General features: G+C 39.0%; 1 protein-coding gene across 7 annotated transcripts in view; it reads left to right on the top strand.

Moving 5' to 3' along the window:
* TPK1 (thiamin pyrophosphokinase 1) overlaps positions 1–24832 on the top strand; it is a 359317-nt gene that overhangs the window by 138608 nt on the left and 195877 nt on the right. For 5 of the 7 annotated variants that reach the window (XM_043589802.1, XM_043589804.1, XM_043589801.1 and 2 more), the window contains one exon: positions 12102–12171. The exons of the other annotated variants lie outside the window; for them this stretch is intronic. In XM_043589802.1, coding sequence (XP_043445737.1) covers positions 12102–12171 — 70 coding nt within the window. The remainder of the gene's footprint in view (positions 1–12101; positions 12172–24832) is intronic. 7 annotated transcript variants of the gene reach the window in all.

The following is a 24832-nucleotide window of genomic DNA, read 5'->3' as shown; positions in this document are numbered from 1 at the left end:
GAGCCGAAATCAAGAGTTGGACCCTTAACTGACTGAGCCACCCAGGTGCTCCCATAATCAAATTCTTACTCAAGTCCTGTGCACACCTATTTAATACAAATGGTTGGTAATGCATCTGCTTCCGTTTGCTACTTAAAAAATAAAATTTCACTTGACATAAAGTGATAAAGTCAATGTGGGATAACAGTTCAAAATTGTGTAGTAAAATAATTAATGTGCATATTCTATGACCTGCTAAGTATCCATGTATGTACCATTGAGAAAATGTTTCATTTGTGCACAGGGAGGCATGTAAATGATAATTGTAACATTTGTTTTAAATAGTAAAAATCTGTAAACCACCTAAACATCTATTGATCATATCAGTGTTTTTGACACATTCCTAAACTCTGTACAGTAGTTAAGTGAATCTAGAGTTTTATTTCTTTAAAAGGAATTTTTAAAAAATTTTTTTTTCAACGTTTTTTAATTTATTTTTGCGACAGAGAGAGACAGAGCATGAACGGGGGAGGGGCAGAGAGAGAGGGAGACACAGAATCCGAAACAGGCTCCAGGCTCCGAGCCATCAGCCCAGAGCCTGACGCGGGGCTCGAACTCACGGACCGTGAGATCGTGACCTGGCTGAAGTCGGACGCTTAACCGACTGCGCCACCCAGGCGCCCCTAAAAGGAATTTTTTTAATGTTTATTTATTTTTGAAAGAGAGAGACAGAGTGCGAGCAGGGGAGGGGCAGAGAGGGAGACAGAATCTGAAACAGGCTCTAGGCTCTGAGCTGTCAGAACAGAGCCCGAGGCAGAGCTCAAACTCACGGACCGCGAGATCGTGACCTAAGCTGAAGTGGGTGCTTAACCCACTGAGCCACCCAGGTGCCCCAATCTAGATTTTTATTTCTAAATGGAGCCCTCAAGTATATAATGTCAAATGACGAAAACAAAGTTTGGAACACAACAATTAAAGATAACCATGTCACATAATATTGCATGTGGCTCGTTGATGCCAATGCATGCTATGAGAAAGTTAAAAAAAAACAAAACAGAACAAAACACAAAACTCTAAGCCCTCTATCCAGAATAACGGTAAGGGGCATGGAGGTAGGTTGGGGCATTGGAGAGGTATCTAGGGAATATAAACTCCCACAGTTTCTTAGGTGACACAGAGTGCTAGGTGGAAACACTTGGCGGTTTTAGGTGGAGGGGACAGAGGTGTTCTCTTACTCTTTGCTGTATTTTAAATTGTTCTCAATTTATAAGATGTCTTCCATACATTCAGAGGATTTTCTTTATCTGTAGTATATATTTTTTTGAAAGTAAGGATTTCAGATTTAAAAGGCTAGGGATATTTTTCCTGGTGCACTTCGTGTGAATTATTCCGATCCCTTGCTGAAAAAGGGTGCCCAGGTGGAGAAGTATCATTTTGATGTACAAAAGTGCATTCTGTAACTGAACTTTGTTCTATATTTCAGGCTAGAATTTTAATCCAGATCCCGATAGGAAAATACCCAATAAATTCAGTGTCCCGCAGGACCTTTTGTAGCCTCTTGAGTTAAGGTGGAAAGTACTTTTTGAAATCTAGAATAGCCAGAGCCATTCAAGGATGTTTTGGCTGTGGTGCAGTTGGGTTCAACAGGCGCTTAACAAACGCCCGCGTGTGCGAGGTACCGCGTCAGGCCGGAGGGTGGCTAGGAGAGAGTAGGCGTAAGGGGAACAAGAGAATGGCTGCTCTCAACTTTGCAGGATATCGAAGCAGTTGGGCAATGTTTGGTCAGTTGCTCAAGATAGGAAGCTAAAGGTCATCTCTGGTTCCTTTTGCACTGCCCCCCACCCCAGGCACTTTCTCAGCCCACAGTCCCTTCCACCTCCTGAATATATCTTGAGGTACATTCATTTCTTCCTGCCTTAAATGCTGCCCTCCTGGTCTGAGCCACCCTCTTCATTCCCAACTCATTCCATTACTTCCACTCTTTTCTCCCTCTAACCTGTTCCCAACATAGAAAAAATGATCTTTCCTCTGTAAGCTAGAATAGAAAACTCTCACACAAGCCCTTAATGACTTCCCTTTGTGCTTAAACTCTAGTCTAGGCCACAACCTGCTTAATGTGGTCTTTGACTACCTCTCACCTTCATCTCTTTAGCGGCTGTTCCTGTACCTGACGAAAGGCCAAAGCAACTGGCCTTTGTTTAATTACTTTAAAAATAAGCCTTCTCATATCTGATAAATCATGCTTTAAAGATTAAGATGAATTTCTCTCTAACAGTGCTCTGAGACAGCTTACAAACTAAGAAATGTGGTAGTTCATAAAGCACTCATCCATCTTCTGGAAGCACTTAGATCTTTGCACTTTGTCCCATGTGGTGGTGACTCTTGGCCTAAGGAGTTTTTGGGTAGTCACTTCTTGCTTTTAACCTGAACGCAGTGATTCCTCTTCTTTCCTTCTTTTTCTAGAAGTACGGTCCCTAGTTCTTCTCTCTTTTTTCTACTCATAGCCTTCAAATAGCTCTCCTACCTCTACTTTTCTTCCCCCTAAGCAGGAAGGAGAATTAGCTTATAACTGCTCACTTAGAAAAAGAGCATAGTCAAGTTCGAAGATTATAACGTGGAATTCTTACTTTATTTGGTAATAATAACATGTACTTATTTCTCTGTTTCTAATTATTTTGAATAAAGGCCCAATTACTGAAGTTAACCTATTATTGCTACTTAGGTTTCATGATGATTGGTTAAGAGTTTAGTTTGCGAGAAACTCTCACTAAATAAATAGTGTTGGAATATTTTTATAAAGATGTCAGAGGTACTGGCAACAGTACAGACATGATCTGTAGGTGCGTTTCTTTATCTACAAAAAAGGGCAAATATATCACTTGTGTAACAAACATCTGATTTTGACCTCACTTGTGATATATGCGCCAATGAATCTCTTATTTGAAATATGTCTTGTATATAAGCTATGAGGTCTGTTCGCAGTGATTCATAAAAAAAGGAGAGGTGAAGGAATTCTGGTACCAAAGAAACTGGCAAAGGATGAGAATCGGTTCCAAATCTCTCTGCCTTTTATTATGTTACGCATTTGCATCAACAAAGTGATTTTTATTTAAAGGCTTTTATTTTCGCTACGTGGTGCAGCCCCCACTCAACGCTGTTCTCCCTTTCTATCTCAACTCTTCTTAATACTTGTAGGCATTTTGTTATTTTTACTCCTTCACACAGATTTGCCACATCTCCTCATTTCGTCACTGCCATCTTACCAGTCTTTGTATATCAGGAAGTGAACAGAGCTAATAGAAGTGATCACTTTTCATGTCACCATCCATGGTGACATCTGTGCAGTGGTTGTTCTTATCTGACTTGGGAGATGTGAACTACCCAGCAGTTCCCCAGAAGACCATCAAAAGGACCTAACTTCAACTTCTGTGACTAGTGGAAATGATTTAGTCATAGGGACTCAAATGAGTGTGAAGCACATATGCGGTGTGGGGTCATGATTAGAAGATTACCCAGAATATCACAAATACCCAATATGTGTAGAGAACATATGAGAGATCTTATTGAAGGTTCAGAATGCTAAAATAGAGGTTAAGATGGTAGGTAGATTTGCATCTGGGAGAGACAAGAAGGCAGTCGATTGAGTTTGGACATAAGTTGCTTTGTTAGTTCACCTGACTTTGGTAGCTGGGTAGAATGCAGTTTCTGAGTAATAGTCTTGCTTGTATTTTTATTTGTTGATAGTCTTGCTTTTAATTTGGAAGTTGAGAGATGGCGGCGAACAATCTGCTTTACCGCTGGGTGTCGTGGGATTGTGGGCAGGCTGCGGAAACGTAAGCGGTCCTCTGGTTAAGGCACTGGTTCTCGACTGGGAGTAATTTTGCCCTGGAGGGGACATTTGGCATCATCAACTTGGGGGTGCTGTTGGCAGTTAGCGTGTAGAGGCCAAGGATGCTGGTAAGCATTCTACTGTGCTAAGCGACCCCCTCGCAACAGAAATTCAGAATGTGAATAGTGCCAGTGCTGAGCGAGTGTTGTGTTGTGTTACAACAACACCAACAAAGCTCTGTTGTATGTTGTTTTACTCGCCATAGATAAAGCATGCGTATTTTCTACCTTGGCCCTAAAGAATGGCCAACTTTAGTAAAGATGTGATGATTGAGGATGGACTCATCCTTGTTTTTAACAAGACACATTTGTACAGACATGCCTATGCTAGCTTCACGTATATAAGACCATCTTTTTCTGTGCTGCTTCATGCGTTTTTTACACATTATGAGGGTACTTCAGGATAAGCAGACAGTTTGATAGTTGGCTGTTTTTAAGATTTTTTTAATTTAGTAATGAAGTATTTGGTATCACTCAGTGTTAAGGGGGTACCTGATTTTAGACTTTATAAATTGCATCAAGGATAACCAAATGTCATCCTTTAGCTCCATGCTGTATAACTAGGAGGCGGGGAGATAGAAGGTGGCAGGCAGAAAGGATTATAGAATTTATACTGCAACACTTACCTATTGGTAATAAAAATCTTAATTATGTGGCATGAACCCAGATCATTAGGACTAGCACAGCACTGTGCCTATAGATGCTCAATATAAGCACTTGGTTTTTATTTGAAATAAGGAAAATTCTGTACTGACTTGACTAAAATTTAAAGAGTATGCCACTTACTGTTTGTAAGATATTACAAATAATATGAGCCTTCTTAATTGTACATAAATATACTGTAAAACCTTTTCTCTAAAACTGAGTTATCTAAACAGCAAATAATTACGCATTGCAGTACGTCTGTGAGCAAAGTAAATTGTTGCTATCTCTCTCAGAGCATATATTTCTGTGACATCCTCTGAATGAAGGTGTTTCCACATGAAATCATGTCTTGATAGGAAAAGCATGCTTATCTGTCTCTGTTAATCCTGTGCATGAACTAACTGCTTTGCATCATAATCAAAGCTGTGCTGGTGATAGTCTGCCTATTTTTACTATATACTCTCTAAAGAAATATGCCTCTCCTCTTAAGGGCTTGGTCCATCACAGATTGGAGACCTGAAAAGTAGTCTTCTCCACCTGATAGAAGGAAGATTCAGTGTCTTTGAAACAGAAATTAAGATTTGTATTAGTTAGGGCTCTTCCTGTTTCAAGTGAACTTGGCCTGAGCCCGAAAAGGGCGTTTAGAGTTCATGTAATTGAAAAGGCTAGTGCCTGGCCCTTGCTATGGCTGTGGGACCCAAACAGTGCTCTTGGCCTAGCTTTACTATGCTGACTTCATTCTCTGTGTTGATTTGATAGATCATAGACCCAGCCTTCTCAAGGTCGGGTCAGAGTCTCTCTGGTTGCAGGGCAGTAGGAAAGGGAATGTGGCAAGTCTCTTTCAGTGTCATTATTTTTAAATGGATTGAACGAGATTGGCATAGATTGGGCCGTATGTCATATCTGGATTTGGGTATAGATTTAATGTCTCCTGTGACTGAAAGTACAAAAACCAATCTTTTTCCTAATCCTGTCCTCTTTTGCAGAAGTACCACTGTAAGCAGTATCTTGTGCTTAAAGTTGTATAAATGTAAAAATCATTAACTATCATTTTATATGTAGATGATTGTGTCTTAATATGTGTTTTTCCTTTTATCAGAGATCATCAATATATTCAACACCCCCACATATGAAAGATCTCCAAGGAAGTTCCTTTAACTCTCTATTAAATAACAGAAATATCTTAAACAGATGTTCTGTTTTTTTTTTTTATGAAGTGTTTAAGAAATGCCAAAAGTGGATAACACCTAAAAGAGCTTAAAGGTAATAGTTCACTAAAGAAAAGCTTCCGTGAATCCTCATACAGAATCTGTTTCTTACTAGGCTTCATTATATGGTTGAGTTTTTAATACCAGCAGAGAATAACTGTAGGTGAATTAAACGTTTTTAAGCAAGAGATATTTCTGGAAGAATTAAATCATTCAGAGCTTCTTGGCTGATTTAAGTACGACGTGTAAATAATTGCTAAGTATAGTCTCTCATGATAAAAGTTGGTTAAAAACACTTATTTTCAATGCAAAATGGATTAAAGAGTTAAATGTAAAACCCCAAACTGTAAAACTTACAGAAGAAAACATAAGGGAAAACGTCACAACATTGGCTTTGTAATGATTTCATGGATATGATGCTTAAGAGCACAGGCAACAAAAGCAAAATGAGATAATTGGGATTACATCAAACCAGAAAGCTTTTGTGCGGAGACAGCAACAGGGTGAAAACGCAGCCTACAGAATAGGAGAAAATAATTTGCAGGCTATGTATCTTGCAAAGAACCAAAACCCCCAAAATAACACCACCACCGTCTGATAGATGCACAGAACAAATAGGTGGCTGCCAGAGGTGGCGGGAGTGAGATGGGAGAAATGGGTGACCGGGGTCCCCCCGAAATAAGAAATTTTTTAAAAGGAAGAAAATCTTGCAATACGTGAAAACCTGGATGAGCCTGAAGGGCATTAAGCGAAGTGGAAAAAGCCAGCCACGGAAGGAAAAGTACTGCCCGGACCCCTTGTGTGAGGCAGCTAAAATAGTCAAGCATGCAGCCGAGAATAGAACGGTGGTTGCGGGGGGCTGAGGGAAGGAACAAATGAAGAGTTGTTATTCCAGGGATCTAAGGTTTCAGTTACGCAACACCATCAGGTTCTAGAGATCTGTTACACGACACTGCACCTCTAGTTAATGAGACTGTGTTGCTTACCTAAGCTTTTAAGAGGGTAGATCTCCTGTGAAGTGTTCTTACCACAATAAAAACAAACCAAACAACACTCTTCTCTGTAGTGCCTGATAGTGAACCTTCTGCTGGCATCAGTGTAGTTGTGAATGTGCTCACGGTGGTTGTCAGTGATTTTCATTTCCTTATTAATGTGTATTAGTGGACTGTTGCTGAGTCTCATCCAGAAGGGATATACTTTTTCTGCCGTAGCTGGATGAACTCATGAATGGCTGTGTCAGGCAGGGAAAGAATCCTGGCTTAAACCAGTAGTATTGACGGATTAGATTGGTTTCACGTACGCAAAGGCTAATTGAATCCTTGGGGTACTAGGAGTTAGGACCTGTGCTGGGAAGAAACAGGATGTCGGTAGAGTTACTTAGCTCTCTAGGGATACAGTAAGACTTCTAAAGAAGATTCGGACCTTCTCTTTCCTCTAGATCAACTGTAGGCATCTGCAATTCAATCCTGACAAAGTCTGACCAAATATTTGATTCCTTCTAACAATGGGGTTAGATCTGGAATTGTTACATTACTTTAGTGTATTTCCCCTTTTAGTTCCTACTGCTGATTTTTTAAAATTAAAATTACACTATGATTCAAATTCTTTTGTGCAGATATTTTTAACAGCACAGGGTTTAACGTAAAGAGTGAAAAAACAAGTCTCCATGATGCCATACCCATTCTTCACTAATAATCACTGTTAAAGGGTTTGGGTCTGTGGAATACAGAGGTGGTCTTGGGTTTGGATTAACGCACTAGTAACACATGATAGGCTTTACTCAGCACTAAGTGTTCTTAGCTTTAAGGAAGGGTACAAGACAGATCTTAAAGTTTGTTTGATAACAGAAGTAGTGAAGGTCTAGTCATGTCCTAGGAATGACTTTGAAATGTTCTGGTCACTCCATGTGTGGGATGCAGGTGGCCACAAAAGCCAGCAGTTCCCCCGGGGGTTTTATCCTCTGCTGGTTGTTAGAGTTTCCTCAGGGGTGTATGTTAGCATCCGTTCTGCAGTGCATCTTATCAACTGAGTACTGATTACTTGATAAACATTCTTGGTAACGTAACTTTTGCCTGACTCTTTGTTTTCTTGGATTTGTTATACCCTTACACATTCTCTGAGTCGCTATTGCAAGCAAGATTTGACCAAGGGTTATTTAAAGTTTTAAATAACAATGTATCTGATAAGAGCACACAAATACATATAAGAGCTACCTTTTTTTTTTTTATGGTTCTCTACTATGGTTATGATGTATCTTACCCCTATTCGACTGATGACCGGTTAAGTTTGCTGGTAGTTTTTCATGATTACACATCATATCACAATGAAAATCCCTGTGTATATGCCTTTGTGAATTTGGGCAGGTGTTTTTATAGGCTACGTAGAATTTCTGGATCAAAGGGATGCACATTTAAATTTTTATTACTCTCCCAAACTGTCCTTCAGAGTTGTAGTGTCCTCAACAGAATGTGAGAGAATGCTTCCCTCTGCTGCTTCCTTCTAGTTCCACGTTGTCTCTCCTGAAAATTCTGTGAATTTGGCAAAATATATATCGTAATTTTTATTTTACATTGGAATCAACAGGCTTGGGATTAGCTTGAAGTTAGAGGGCTAATAAGTGACGGATCTAGATTAGAGTTGAAACCTTTGATAGTCTGCTTTTCTTTGACTTCAGCTGGAACTGCAAAATTCTTCTTTGGTTTTATTTTATTTTTCCATTTTAATACTTAGAACAAATTTAATAGCCTCCTTTTGAGAAAGTCACATTATTTCTGTCCAACTTTATTCAACAGAAATCAATGAAATAGCCAATTAACCTGTGCTTTTGAATGGAGCTCTTCATTTCCTGACAGTAACATTAACTCACGTTATGCCACTTACACGTTTAACATACTTACTGGTAGTACCAATATATAAAGATAATGTCATGATTTTACTGTAGTCTTTAGTTGCATATTAACCCAATGCATAGTAAATAATTGCCCAATCATTGAAGTTACAATATTTCACAAATGTACACAACTTCAGCTGTATATGCCAATGAAAATTTCACATTAAGAGATAAGTCATGGACTAACCTGTATTTGTTCTGGTTTGGAACAGTTTAAAAAAAAATTTTTTTTTCAACGTTTATTTATTTTTGGGACAGAGAGAGACAGAGCATGAACGGGGGAGGGGCAGAGAGAGAGGGAGACACAGAATCGGAAACAGGCTCCAGGCTCTGAGCCATCAGCCCAGAGCCCGACGCGGGGCTCGAACTCACGGACCGCGAGATCGTGACCTGGCTGAAGTCGGACGCTCAACCGACTGCGCCACCCAGGCGCCCCAGGAACAGTTTAAATGATGGAGTGAACAGGTTTTTGAAGCTGATTCATTATGACTTATAAAAAAATGTGTAAGAGTACCTTCTACTTCTGGGTCTTTTAGTTTGTTACTTTCATCAACAGGTATATTTGTAACTTTTTTCCACATCCTCTCAGTGAATTTATGCCAACATTCTTCATGCTTGAAATATTTTGTTTTTCAAATGCAACTTTATGTACATATGTGGAAAGTATTTCAAACCAGCCAAAACATTTTATTACTAAAATTTTAAAAAGGTAGAATACATCTTTTTTTGGTCAAACTTTATTAAAAACAAAACTGTTTTAGGGCTAGATGGGAACTTGTTTTTCCTTTCAGGTGGATTATACCCCCGCTTGCAACTTAAAGGTAATGAGAGAAAATTCTATAGAATTTCTCAGGGTTATTTTAGCTCCCTTTGCCATTTAAAACAGGAATAGGGGCGCCTGGGTGGCTCAGTGGGTCAGGCGTCGGACTTTGGCTTAGGTCATGATCTCACGGTCTGTGAGTTCGAGCCCCATGTCAGGCTCTGTGCTGACATCTCAGAGCCTGGAGCCTGCTTCGGATTCTGTGTCTCCCTTTCTTTCTGCTCCTCCCCCTCTCTTGCTCTGTCTGTCTCTCTCTCTCAAAAAAAAAAAAAATAATAAAAATAAATAAAAACATTAAAAAAATTAAAAAAATTTTTAACATTTCTTTATTTTTGAGACAGAAAGAGAGCATGAACAGGGGAGGGTCAGAGAAAGAGGGAGACACAGAATCTGAAACAGGCTCCAGGCTCTGAGCTGTCAGCACAGAGCCCGACGCGGGGCTCGAACCCACGGACCGCGAGAACATGACCTGAGCCGAAGTCGGACGCTTAACCGACTGAGCCACCCAGGCGCCCCAACGTTAAAAAAATTTTAAACAGGAGTAGATATGGACACTTTTGCTTCCTATGATCTAAATATTTCTCTTTTCATAAACTGCTCTAAAAATGTCCGTCTGAATTTAGGCGTAAGAAGTAACAGAAATTAGGGAAAGTTTTGGGATTGTGAAAGTAACACTAATCTTCCCTGAACTAGATTTATTGATAAGCAGTTGTTCGGAGTTGTTCACTGAAACTTCCTTCTCGCTTCCTTGCCTTCCCATTACATTTTGTTGCCTTTATTATAGTTCCCTGAGAATCTATAATGCATCCTGTACATTTGCTTCAGTCTCTCTTTCTTCTGCCAAATTGTGAGCCTGGGGTATTAAGTGTGTTGGTTACTCACCTTATTATTCTGTTTGTGGCCTGGAACATAACAAGTATGAACGTTGAATTCAACCGATCCTTGACAAATACTATGCTGTGAAGTTGACAATCCACTCTATTTGCTAATCCTTAGCCACTGCAAAACTATTTCTTAGATTTCCTTATTAGTTGGGCGAATCCCTTTTTATATAAAAAGATTTAATATATGTTAATTTTGTATAAAGATAATTGTTTTATGTACTCAGAGGGTAATTACGGATAGTTTACCATCTGTCTCTATTTTAATCAGTCTCTTCTGTCTTCCTATTCAGTTGTTGTATGCCGTGTTTTATATATGAGACCCAGTGTAGTTTTTGATGGTTTTGAACTTTTGGGTTTCGCTATTTAGAAAATGTGCAGAATATTCTGTGATCTTCTTGAAGTTATGTTTGTGGCTTATTTGAATTTGGGTGTCCTTCCTCCTAAGGAAATATATATTGTCAATAATTGGTAAGATGAGAAGGGAAGGGGATTTTGTAAGTGCCAGAAAATGATGCAGTAGCTCCAAAGAGTAGTGTTTCTTCTGAAGGTGCCGGTGCCTAGGGTCTTTGCTGGTCTTTGTGGCCCTCGTGACTTTGGTTTTAACAGCTGTGTGGGGACAGAGACAAGCTTTGGTTTGTTCGAGATGAGGAATTGGAATCTTGGACATATCCGCATTCACTGTCCTTGCCCAGGATAAAAAATAAAATTTGATCTGAAACCTTTTGGTAAAGAATATCTATCTATCTATCTATCTATCTATCTATCTATCTATCTATCTATTTATAAAATTTTTTAAGTTTATTTATTTTTTGAGAGACAGAGAGCATGAGCAGGGGAGGAGCAGAGAGAGAGGGAGTCAGAGTCCAAAGCAGGCTCCAGGCTCTGAGCTGTCAGCACAGAGCCCTGACGCAGGGCTCGAACCCACGAACTGTGAGATCATAACTTGAGCTGAAGTCAGATGCTTAACCTATTGAGCCACCAAGGCACCCCAAGAATATTTAAAAAAGAAGAAAAGAAGGAACTGATGATAAGATACTGAACATTTCTGGGAAAATTGGAAATGAGAGCAGTAATGACAAGAAAATGGTAGTTCCTGGGCTAAGGGAATTTCAAGGAACAACTGCTCAGTAGCTCCAAATCCTAGAGTGAAAGCAAGACATAAAAGTCCCGGCTGGAGAGACAGCCAGTCTTACTCGAATGTCTTGGTTCTTCCCGAATTTTACTTTTGTGCCATCTCATAATTTTTACTGTGTGCACACATTACCTAGATTGTTACTTAATATTTCAAAACAGCCTTATGACATCATGTTTATGATTTTATTTTTAAAAGAAAATGGTTATATCACAACAACATATGGAAACCCATACCTGCCATCAATAGAACACATCTGTAAAATTAATTGAGGAAGGGAATGAAGTGACAACTATGTCCTGTTGTCCCCTGTTGAGCATGAATCCTATCTTCTCTTGTAAAGAAGGAAAAATAAGCTTTGAGAGAGATTGAAGACGCCCAATACACTCCTCCCCTTTGATTTTATAGGAGGAATTTAAAAAGATGCAAAAAAGAAACACTGTCTTAGGTGATTCTGTCTAACTTGACCGTGTGCTATGCAGGATCCCTTGCGGTATGTCGTACAGAGGTCATGGGCTGAATGTGACAAGCCCAAAGCGGGAAGGAAGCATTGACATTGTGTATGTCTGAGTGCCTACTTTGTGATGTTTATCATTTATGTGGTGCTGCTCTAAGCTTCTTATATTGAAATACTCTTTGTTTTTTCTATTTGAAGCTCTTTTAAGAGCCTGTGCGGATGGAGGTGCTAACCGCCTGTACGATACCACGGAAGGAGAGAGGGAAAGGTATGCTTTCTTCTAGTCAGTGTCAAAAATACCACTAATTCTATTCTTGGGTTGGTTTTCTTCTCTCCTTGGTAAATGATGACTATTAATTTTACTTTGAAGTGAACAGAAAACCACCTCAGTGAGAGACCTGCTCTGCCATGTTAATATTATTTCTTTGTTTTGAATGTATCTCTTAGAATAAGTAGGCCAACCATGTTATTTATTTATGTGCTTATTTATGTATTCATTTATGCTTAAAATTTATTTTTGAGAGAGAGAGAGCGTGCACATGCGTGAGTGGAACAGGGGGGAGAGGGGCAGAGAGAGGGAGACAGAGGGTCTGAAATAGGCTCTGTGCTGAGAGCAGACAGCCTGATGTGGGGCTGGGACTCACAAACCCTGGGATCATGACCTGAGCTGAAGTTGGACGCTAAACTGACTGAGCCACCCAGGTGCCCTGGCCAATCGTATTATTTAACAGTCCCTCACTCTGCTACTTGAAAAGTCTCATTAAGTAGCATTATCAAATATTTGTATCTAGGGGGACTTTGAACATTGACTAAAATAAAACCAGTAATGATTATTTGAGTTGTTATTCAGTTTAAATGAATGAAAACTGGCCTTGTAAACAAATGATACATTCTGTTGTAGAAGCAAGACTTTTGTATTAGTGTTAAGTAAAGCTAAATATAATTTAACCTCATTACTTCTGAGTTATGCACCCACATATTTTAGGAGATAAGTTACTTATTTCTTTTTTTAATGTTTATTTTTATTTTATTTTTATTTTTTTAACATTTATTTGTTACTGAGAGACAGAGACACAGAGCACGAGCAGGGGAGGGGCCAAGAGATGGAGAGACACAGAATCAGAAGCAAGCGTCAGGCTCTGAGCTGTCAGCACAGAGCCCGATGTGCGGCTCTGACTCACAGACCGCGAAATCATGACCTGTGCTGAAGTCAGACGCTCAACCGACTGAGCCACCCAGGCACCCCAATAACTTACTTCTTAATGATTTGGTATCTGTACTGTCTGATTTCCCAGATCTTTGCATGATGAGCTATTTTTAGACAAGGGAATACGTTTGATGAAAGCAAATTTAAATCCAGCTCATTGCCAACATGTTTATGGTTCAACCTCCTGGCAAACATAAGAATTTATAGTCCAGATATGAGTAGACTAGCTGTGAAATTTAGTTCCGCTTCTATCATATGTGTTATTAAATGTACTGAAATGTTTATAGTTTGAGAAATCACCTCCTTGCTGCAAAAAATAAAATAAAAATATTATGATTCAACAAATCGCAGGTGTGAATTAAATATATGTAGTTTGAAATGAGGTAAAATACATCTTTATGGCATCAGAATTTTTAACTTCAGCCTTCTATTGGAGCTGCTTTTTGAAAGCAGCCCGTTGCTTACAGGAGGAAAGCATGTTTCCTTTGAGACGGGGCATACTAATGTCTAGGGCCCGGATGAATTATCAAGAACTATGGCAGTAGAGACAGCCTAGGAAACAATTTAAATTCTTAACACTTTATGGTTCTTTATTTTTTAACTTTATGGATTCCTCTGACCATATTCCATAAGACCTGACATGGACAGTGTATGAGAAATACTCTAAAAAGCGCCTGGGCCAGTTGGTTCAGGGAAGAGCATGATACCCAGGAGGCCAAGATTAGGACCTGGAGATTGCATTTCATGCCCATAGCCGGCTTGCTGGCGAGGGATCTGGTACTGAGTGCTGTTTCCCTATGGGTAGGTGTAGCTCATGAACATAATTACATGAACCAGAGCTGTGAACAGATAGTAACACAGTGCTTCCCAACTCTGCTCTGACCGTCAGAACCATCTAGATTGCTTGTGAAAAAAGTACAGATTTCCCTGCTGATCGCTTTTATTGGATTGGGTTGGACGCTCATAAGAGAGAGAACATTAGAACACACTAATAAGAGAAATGTGAACTTTCATTCACATTTAAAAGCAAAACAGGTGACCAGGGTGGTGGAGTGAGTATCATCATTTTTGCCCAGATTTCAAAATAATCATTTCTAATATTCTTAACACATTTATCAGTAATCTTAGGGAAGACTTCCAAAAAGATTTACATGATTTTATCTAAGAACCATTTGCCCGTATATGAAGATGTTCAATACTAAGATGTACTTTCTGTTACTTTTCTCATTTAAATAATGTGTCTGCAATGATTCATACTCAGATACTTAGGGACAAGGCTGGCCTGGGTAGAGTGTCTAATAGGGAGCTGAGTAAACTAACTGCCCCATGTGGGAATTGAATCCTTAGAGTAAATCTCATTAAATACAAACCATAACCGGTTATGCTAATTGGATATAGGTGACTAAACGTGATTCCTATTTTTTCTCACATTTTTGTCAGAAAAGCAGAAAAAGAGAATTAGAAAGGAGAAAACACAGGTTTTGAAAAGCCGAGTATGGTTTGTGGGCCACTGCTTGGTTGGTTTGTATTTGTTTATTTAATGCCGTATCTACAATGTAATACCTTATAATTATGCAATAAAACATGAATGTGTAGAGAATCTTCTCCAGCTGAGGACAAAATGAGCTGTTCACACATTTGAAATGGAAGGAAGGGAGACTGATGTAGACACCAAGAGAGGAGCAAGGGGAGGAAGAGATCCTGAGGAAGGACAGAGCTGAGGCGAACATCCCCAGTGACCTTATGTCTGATCCTTACCAAATGCACTCAGCTGTCTACACCGTCTTCATAAATGTTTGTCGGTCTTTGTTTCAACTCTGAGAGGGGCCACTCTGTATTTATCAGGGTTGACTTTTCATAAAGAAGTCCGAAGTGTTTTTTATTGCTATGAAAATAATACATGATGATTTGAGCATATGTTAGGAGGTTGAGAGAAACGAAAAGGAGGCAAAAAAAAGATCTGTTATTCCTTCCTAAGTAGTAAAGAGTTACATTGAGTCTTCCTATTGGTTCCGCTCTTTGGGAAGACAGAAAATGTGACTAATTTTTCTTGTTCAGGTGAATATAAACTTGCAGAATGGAAGCTCAGTGGTGCCTAGAGAATGTGTGGGAGTATGAGAGATTCAACAAATATTTGTTGATAAATGAATATATTGTTGCAGTCACTCTGCTCTCTCTTCCCATAAGGTTTTGAGTGACTTCGATTGACCCTCACATTTTAGATGAACGGATTACCTCTGCCCTGAGGACTGGCAGGTTCTGACTTGGGGGTGTGCTCAGTCTGGACATCAGACTGAGGCAGGTTGAAGACCCAGTCAGGGAATTGTAGGATGGGCACCGCCCATGACAGTGGGGTCTTAGCTTTGGTTATGGACTCGAGATTAAAGAGGAATACATTTTAGAAGACTCCAATCTTTGTACTCCCATACTTTTTTTTTTCTTTAGTTGAGGGAAAAAAAATCTTATTTGGTTAGCCAGTTTCTCCAACCTTATTTTTTAAATCATCTGAACTATCCCCACTGATTTCTGATTTCAATGTAATATTGAGAGTGGTATATTATATCCTATATTATATATATTTTTTATTGCTGAAATATAGTTGATACACAATGTTACATTACTTTTATTATGCAACATAGTGATTCCATAACTCTGTTTCCATACTTTTTTTTTAATGTTTATTTTCTTTTTGAAAGAGAGAAAGAGACAGAACGAGACAGAGCGTGAGCAGGGGAGGGGCAGAGAGAGAGGGAGACAGAATCCGAAGCAGGCTCCAAGACTGACGCGGGACTTGAACTCACAAACTGCGAGATCATGACCTGAGCTGAAGTCAGACGCTTAACTGGCTGAGCCACCCAGACACCCTTATTCCCATGGTCTTAACTGACTGTTTTCCAAATCCCAGATATCTGTTTTTAGAAATGTGGGGTACTATGGTGGTATATTAGATGTGTGGGCCAATACCCCCATTTCTGCAGCTTCAGCCTAATAATGAAGTCACATGTCTATATTTTGATAGGTGTCTGTGATTAAAAACTCGTATGGTGGCCTCATAACATCCACCTCCTGCTTTCTGGCAAGTAGGTCAAACCCACCATTGATCTGAATCAGCATGGTAAAGCTCAGCCTTGTCAGAATAATCACAGGAGGCCGAAAGGAAAAAACGAATACGAGTGAGGCAGAATAAGATTTTCTAGGAGGATTTTATGAAGCCGATTTTGCTTCTTGCCCCTTGTTGATAGACTTTGGAGGGTTTTGTTTTTCTAGTGACAGTTTTATTAACGTTAAATTAGATCAGGAAAGTGTAAATTGTCCACGTCAAAGAATATGAAAAGATTGTTATTTATGGGTACCAGGTGAACAGTAAGGATTATGGGAGAGTTAACCTCGGCCCTCCTCCCATACCCAGTCATTGCTATGTCTGCATCTTTCCCAGATAACCTAAGAGAACCACTTCTCCTCTCATCAGTTCCTAACCAAGGGTGGAAAAGTTGTTAACTATAATAACTAGTAACTATATAACTAGTTTTTAACTATATAAAAGTTGTTAACTATAATAACTGTTAACTATATAACTAGTAATTACCACCTTTTCCACCAGAGGGACTATCACAAACATATAGAGAAGTACACAGACTATAATGATATAGCTCAATGAATTTTTACAAAGGGGGGGAGCACATGAACGAACAGTACTGAGATCAGTAAATAGAGTATTAGCAGCATTGCAGAGGCCTTCTTCATGTTCCCAACCCCCAATTGCCATCTCCCCTCATAGGACACTGTCTGACCTAATTAATGTTAGATTCATTCTACCTATCTCTGGCCTTTATAAAATGGGAATATATTGAATTTTGACTGTGTGGCCTTTTTTTTTTTTTTTTAGGATATAGAATTGATAGCTCTTTGAACCCGAAAAATGGATTAAGAAACGTTGCTATAGGTTCTTAGAATTGTGGTCACAACTAATTATGGTAGGAGGTGGAAGAAGTGAGGGAATCAAGTAGAATAGGAGAGGTATGGAGACCAACTAGAATAACAAAATCAATGCCACACGAAAGTTATTTGACGGTACGGAAAAAAATAGTTGATATTGATGATTCTTTAAAAAAATACTTTTAAAGAGATGTCAACATTTGTAGACCTTATTCTATTAGAAAGTTGAGGTAAAGTAATCAAAAATAAAATAAAATTATAGTTAAAAATAAAATTAGCTTTTGAATGAGACAGGATCCCTCAAAAATATAATCCAGTGACAGAATTAAGAATGTAGCATCTAGCTTATGATTCATTCATTCATTTTATTCATACAAACTTTTATCGAATAACTTCTCTGGTTATTTTGATAGTTACTGTGAATATATAAATAAATGATTCCTGCCCATAAAAAACTTAGAGTGATACAAGTAAAGAAGAAATTAGTGTGCAGTATGTAGATTATAAAGCACATAATGAGAAAATTCTAGTCCAGTGCGATAGGTTCTATGACAAAGAAAAACACAGAGAATGGACAGTTAATCCAGAATGGGCGTATTAGAAATAATCCCGAGGATCCTACTGGAGTGTAAAAGGTTAGGGACACAGAGTGGTGTGTGTGTGTATGTCTGTGTGTGTGTGTGTGTGTGTGTGTGTGTGTGTGTGTGTGTTGACTAGTAGGGAGAAGGGGAGGTTCTCATGTCTCCTGGATAAAATCTAAACTCCTGACCTTGAGAATCAGGGTTTGTCTTTTACTTCTCATTTTAGCCAAGCTGTTTCCTCTGTTTTCTCCTTTGTCCTTTCTCCTTGCTGCCTGGGCTACAGAAGAAACTTTGGATAGTTATTTATTAGCATGTATAAACCAGAGTGCCTTCTATCTAGAAAGATTTTTCATGTTTTGTCTGAAATCACATGTAGAATACATCCCACCTATTTTCAGAATATTTTATATTTACATTGCATTCGAATCCCTATCTAACTCTTTTATCATGAAATGAAGATCCTTGCCTTTAAATTCATTGGTATTCTGAGAGCATCAAGAATCTAATGTTAAATGTGATAATTTATTTGAATTGTGATTTTAAAGGACATAGAGTCTCTGAAACTCATCTGTGTACTTGTCTAAGGGATAGCTGTGGATTTTGGTATCGTTAGTGTGTAAGGACTTGAAATGGGGTGTGGTGGTATGGTTTCCTGGTTAGTTTTCTCAGAATAATTGATGAATCCAGCATCCTGAATGGGAGATCCTACAGATGATCGTATGAACATTATTCGAGCTTAGCTCAGATGGTTAAGGGCTGCTCTCTGTTGAATTTAAAAGATCAGCATCCAGTAAAAATTCCTTGAAATCACACAGATGACCCTTCACGTAAACAGTTGTTAACGTTGTGGGTTGAGGAGGAACTTGTGGGGCTCCCGCAGAAAAGGAGGGCTCATTCTTGATAGCTTACTCCCATCAGACCATTAATTTTCTCACACATAGAATTTCAGACTTCCTAGCCTTATATATTCTCGCAGCTTTCTTATCAGCAGATCAATACCACTTTTCTGAGCAATCAAGTAGGAATAAAGCTGACCTGACTCTAAAGCTTACTGTGCCCTGGCTGAACCTACTTCAGAATGGGATTTAAATAAACTGAATAATAAGAGGTTCCGATGTTACAGATTATCCTCCAAAGTCATTGTTGTTATCATTAAACCAGGCACCTGGCAGCAAGAATCAGACATCCTCTTGAAGGAAGCATTGACTTGTCTGTTTCCATAGGATTACCTTTGAACAATTTTGTCCTCTCTGTCCATTCACCGCAATAGCAGGATTTCCACATTGGGAACTGTGAAGTGAGAGGGCACAGACTCCTTAGTGAGGTCAGGATTCAAAATCTGATCTGGCGACTTCATTACTATGAGACTTTGGCCAAGTAATTCCACTTCCTTGAGCTGTAGTTTCTCTATCTGCGACATTTCAAGGAGAGATCAGGATCTTCTGGAGTACTCAGCGAGATCATAATGAAGAAGTGTATTACTCGGGCTGGTTATACAAGAATTGGACAAGCCAAGAGGGTGGAGGGTGGCCCTTCAAAGCTATGATGTGATGAATTACAGAAAAGTTAAATGCGTGTATGATATAGGTTTCGATAATAGCTGTAAATATTCTTTCATGGTTAGTGCATTGCATGTGGTAACTGAATAGCTTCCAGCTCTTTTCATATTGTTGTTGAAATGAAGGAATATGGTGTTCAGCTTCTCTGATTCCTTTTTTTGTTTGTTTTTAGTCAGCTTTGTTCAGGTATAATTTCATACAATAAAACCCACCCATTTTAAGCACACAGTTCAACAAACTTTGAAGTAATCTACAGGTATATCCACCGGCAATCAAGATCAGAACATGTCCCTCATCCCGAAAAGTTCCCTCATGTCCCTTTGCGTCCGTTCCCAACTTCTGTATCCTAGCTCCTGCAGCCTTCTGGAATGTCCTATAAATGGAGTCATTCAGCTTGTTGTCTTTTGTATCTGACTTTTGTGACTGATCACATGCTTCTGAGATTGAGCTTGTGACTGTATCAGTAGTTTGTTCCATTTCACTGTTGAGTGGTACTCCATTGTATAGGCCCACCAACAATCTTGTTTGTTCCTTCAAGGTAGTTGATAGACTTGATTCTTAAGAATTGTCTTTTTAGTTGGCATCTGTTGCCACTTTTTTCAAGTGATTCTTTGGGAGGAATGTTAGTTCTTGTAGTCAGAACCAAACATAATTTTCAAAGTTGGCACTTCCACCGTGGAAGGGATATAAAGAGTAGCAGAGACTCATATAATGCCTATATTTGCCGTATCTTAGTGAAAATCTTGCAAAAGCTTGCTCAGTACTGTTAGTTTTTTATGGAATGAGACAACAAATATAAAAATTGTTGTGGAATAAGTTGGTGTCAAGGATCTGAGCAGATACTGTGATCTCAATAACGTCTAATGTTTAGGACAATTGATTTCAGTCTCCCTGTGACTATAATTTTCTGAGTGATTGGCCTTCATTTTAACTAATGCTCACGCATTTCATGGCATAGTTAAAAAAAATATACCTTCAGTATGTGTGAACATATATAGAAAGGAAACAAGTTTGTACTTGCTTAAGGAAAACCAAAGATCACTGGTTTACCTTGATTTCTTGTAAGCCTAGCCTTAAGCAATTATTTAGTCATTTGCTTTGACAAGTTTCCATTAAAGAGTATTTATGCCATCAAATTACTAAGTCTGTAAGCGTGTCAACATTACTGGGCCTTTGAATTAAAATGATGGAAGGTAAAAATGATTAGCACATTTAAAAGAAAATTTGTAATAGGAGTCTTTATTAAAGAACCCTACACAATAAACTGTGAGGACATATTTTTCTTGAATTGCTGATTGAATTAGTTTCCTAATATATTTTAGTCTGTTGGTTATCAAATGCTATAAATCAGAGATCTCAAAGTTATCCATGCATAGCTCTGAATCATTTGGGGGGATGTGGGGAGACAGAATATGTATGCAAAGATGCTGTTTGTCAGATCATGCATGAAGTCAAAATAAATTTTCAGAGTGAAATCATTTTAAGCAGCCGCAGGAAGTCAGTTTACAACTAAATTTAATCAGAGGCATTGTTCTTTATGGCTATTCTATTTCATAAAGTATGTTCCTGACAAAACCCTTTTCCTTTCCTGCACTGTGGATGGAGCCTTCAGAAATAAATTACCTTCCGATGATTTTTCAGAGAAACCTGGATCATCTGTCAAAAGTTCTGAGTAACACATGGCTCTTTTAATTTTACTTTTTAAAAAGAAAGGAACTTGAATTGTCTTAGCACTTGTCAGTACAATGTAAGAGCTCATGTTTTTCAAGTTTTTTGGTTTATTTTCAGTATATTATAGATTGCTGAGTTAGGAGTAATAATTGAGAATCACATATGTGTGTATGTGTATAAATATGTTGATTAAAAAGTTGTAGAATGGTCCTTCGCTGTCTGATTTTTCAGACTCGTTTCAGTGTGTGCGCATATGGGAGCGCACCCCCACATGCACCTAGATATTTCCTATTTCTCGTTATTAAAATTTTGGTTTTGTATTATGAGACCAAGAATAAGCACAATAACTCCAACAACAGGACACATGTACTATTCGTTGACACGTCGTTATAAGACATGAAATTTGAGTGGATGCTGGATTTGTACCTGTGCCAGCTATGGGGACAGAAAAGTGACAGCTGGAATTCAGTGGGAGCAAGGGCTAGTTAATAAATTTTGTGGGAATATATCCAAATGGCACTTACACCAGGATAAGCTCTGGACTTTTACGTACAGTCCTGGCTTAGTGATCCGAGAGGTGTTTGACACTGTGTTCCTTGAAGACTCCAATTTTGTCTCTAGCCAGAAGTTGGAGAATATGCCGAAGAGTCTCAGAAAGGCTATTTAAAATACAACCAAAAACATTTTATCACTGTAAGAATAAAATCATTGTGTGTATGTAAGTGTGTATGTATATGTGTGTATGATATATATGATGTAAATATCATTTGGGTGTATGTATATATTATGTCTAATGTGCTTATCTCTGGATACTCTATCACTTCAGAAGGTTGGGGGAAGGGAACTTAAGTGATGAACAAGGAGACACTAGTGTATAAATGCCCAGGCTCATAGGAACTATAATTTAAAAAATCATGAACATTAAAGATGTTGACTTATCAATCCAAATTGTATGATTTGGAATTGCACTTAGTACTTTTCTTGAATGAGATTCGCCATGTTTTGCCTGAACTGTAGGGAAGAAGTTGTCGGTCCCACAGGATTTCGATCCATGAGCTCTGTTTTCAGCTTTGGATGCTTGGTTACGTCCATTTCTGCTGGATACCGTGTTGGGGTGCCTGACACCTGGGACCTGCTCCTCGGGGCAGGAGCAGCCGTGAAGGGAGCACTTGTGTGAGCACTAGCACTCTTTAGCAACGGTTATTTAAAATATTGGTGCCATCTAGGGGCGCCTGGGTAGCTCAGTCGGTTAAGTGTCTGACTTCAGCTCAGGGCATGATCTCCCCATTCGTGAGTTGGAGCCCTAGCTTGGGCTCTGCGCTTAGAGCTCGGAGCCTGCTTGGAGCACTCTCTCTCTGCCCCTCTCCTACGTGCTCGCTCTCAAAAATAAGTAAACGTTAAAAAAAATATTGGTGCCATCGAAATACTGATCCTACTTGGTCAGTTATTTTTCAAAACCATGGGAGTATACATTGAAAGGCCAAGGAATTAGTTTTAACATCACACGGAGATACTTTTTTATAGAACACCATGTCTGACCAACTTATAAAACCCTATTCTATAACAAAACCCTCTTTTAAAATTCTTTCATAAAATCCCTCTTCTGCTTTCTTCCAAGTCATATACACTCCTTTCAAAACTCAGTTCCCTTGGGTTTCCCCAGAAGTCTTTGTTTCCTCAGACCTAATTCAGGCATAAATTAAAATTTTCTAGGCAATAATTACGTATCATTGCATATTATGTCAAAATTATCTGTGGGTGTTTCTATTTAATTTCACACAATTCTTTGTTGTTGTTTTATTTATCTTGGGAAATAACTCTGGCACATAGGACCCAATTTAACGAATGAAAGATGATAAATAAATATTTTTGTTTTCATTAAAAAAATTTACGTTTATTTTTGAGAGCGAGAATGCGAGCAGGGGAGGGGCAGAGAGAGGGGGAGACACAGAATCCAAAGCAGGCTCCAGGCTCAACACGGACTGTGCCACCCAGGTGCCCCGATAAATAAATATTTTTAATTGAGCAGTCTTACTCCTTTTTAGATAGCTTTCCCTGAAAATAATAGTCATTTCCCCACAGGCCGTAGATGACAAATCCTAAATGAACCTCAGTGAGGGTATTTGGTGGCTAGATGTCTTGCTTTACCAAGTGGAGTTCATTGTCCTTCTGAGATGTTCTCTCACCCGGTACTTCCCTTATCGTAACACTTATCACAACATGTTGGAACCACTTCTTTCCATGTTCCCACCCGCCTATAACCCCAGTGGAAAGCATTGTACTGTCTCTGGCTTTTTCACCGTCTCATCCCCAGGAACTAGGTCACTATGTGCTTAATAGTTATTAAAGAATGATTAGACACGCTCTTCCATAAAAATTTAATGTCTTCAACTTTCAGAGATTAAGTATGAAAGCATATTCCTGACCCAGTAAAGCAATTCTTAAAGTTGCTTTTATTTAAGAGGAGAATCAGAGACTGATACTAAAAGCTCTTTTGTTAACGTTGTCAGGAACTTCTTATTTAACTTTTTGTCTCATTGAGGGGTCCTGGTTGTAAAGAACAGAGCAACTCTGACCGATGTAAACAACAACAAAATCAGTCGAAAATATTATAACTAAGAGTAAGTGGAAGGATTGGAAAGCTGGGCTTGCGAGGGAATCTGCTGGAATCTGGAAACCAGATCCGCAGTTGCATTTGTGTTCTAAGAACAAGTGTGAGCTGGGCACCGGGTGCTGCCCCTGAATTCCCAGTGGCCTGTCTTTTCTTGTGTAAGGACATACGAGTGACTGACCCCCCTGAGGGGGCGAAGGGGGAAGACTGCCCGCGCCCTTGATGGGAAGGCTGACATACGGAGACCCCTGAGTGGAGGGGGCTGTGCTTAGCACCGGGATCCACTCTGTGTTCGCTTCGGTGAACATGGGTAGGGACAACCAGATGCAAATACAGACACAAACGACATTTCCACAAATGCCCCCCGCCCCCAGCGCTTTCTCTCTGGCTGCTGTGCTATCATCATGGTTTGGGATCTTCTCAGGGTCTCTCGTAATCTGCACACTTCTGCTACCCTGGGTTCTCCTCTAACTTAAAGTTTACTGTGATGTAAAATGCCCCTCGATCTGTGATTTTTTTATTCCTCACACTCTCGATGACAGTGAAGAGGAATTAAATGGTTACCTGTCATACGTAGAAGTGATAAAAATACCTCCCGTGCGTTCTGAGAAATTTAATAACATTCCTCACAGACTTTTTAAAAAGGGTATATAGTATATGTACACTACCTCGGTTTTAGAAAAGCTTGCTTTTAATCAGATGATTCTGTTTTCCCTGAACTCATGGTATCATGCGTTTTTTTTTCTAAGTAAACTCCTTAAAACCCCACTCTTACGATTCATGATTTTTCTGTGGGACTTGGGATATTTTTTAGATCTCTTTTGCTTTTAAAAATATCTTCCTTTCCCAGGGCACCTGGGTGGCTCAGTTGGTTAAGTCTTAGACTTCAGCTCAGGTCATGCTCTTAGGGCTTGTGAATTTGAGCCGCATGCCGGGCTCTGTGCTGATAATTCAGAGGCTGGAGCCTGCTGTGTCACCCTCTCTTTCTGCCCTTCCCTGGCTCAGGCTCTGTCCCTTCTCTTGCAAAAATAGATAAACATTAAAAAAAATTAAAAAATATACATATATATATATATACACATATACATATACATATAAATATACGTGTGTGTGTGTGTATATATATATCTTCCTCTCCATGAATGTATAACCAAGACAGATTTACATCATTGAGCATAAGGTTTTCTTTACTTGATCTGAATCTTTGTGACAATTAAGAGAATAACTTATTCTCCTAATTTGTACTCTATAAAAAGGATTCATTGCTTTAAAGGACAGCTTTGCTTTAATAATATGGTAATACAGATATTTAAAAACTTTCCTTGATTTGTCGTTTCAAGATGAAATTTGCCCAGCTCTATTTC

Source organism: Prionailurus bengalensis, chromosome A2, assembly GCF_016509475.1.
Source record: "Prionailurus bengalensis isolate Pbe53 chromosome A2, Fcat_Pben_1.1_paternal_pri, whole genome shotgun sequence".
Lineage (NCBI taxonomy): Eukaryota > Metazoa > Chordata > Mammalia > Carnivora > Felidae > Prionailurus > Prionailurus bengalensis.
Note: the sequence above shows the minus strand (reverse complement) of the source record. Positions and strands in the feature narration are given on the sequence as shown.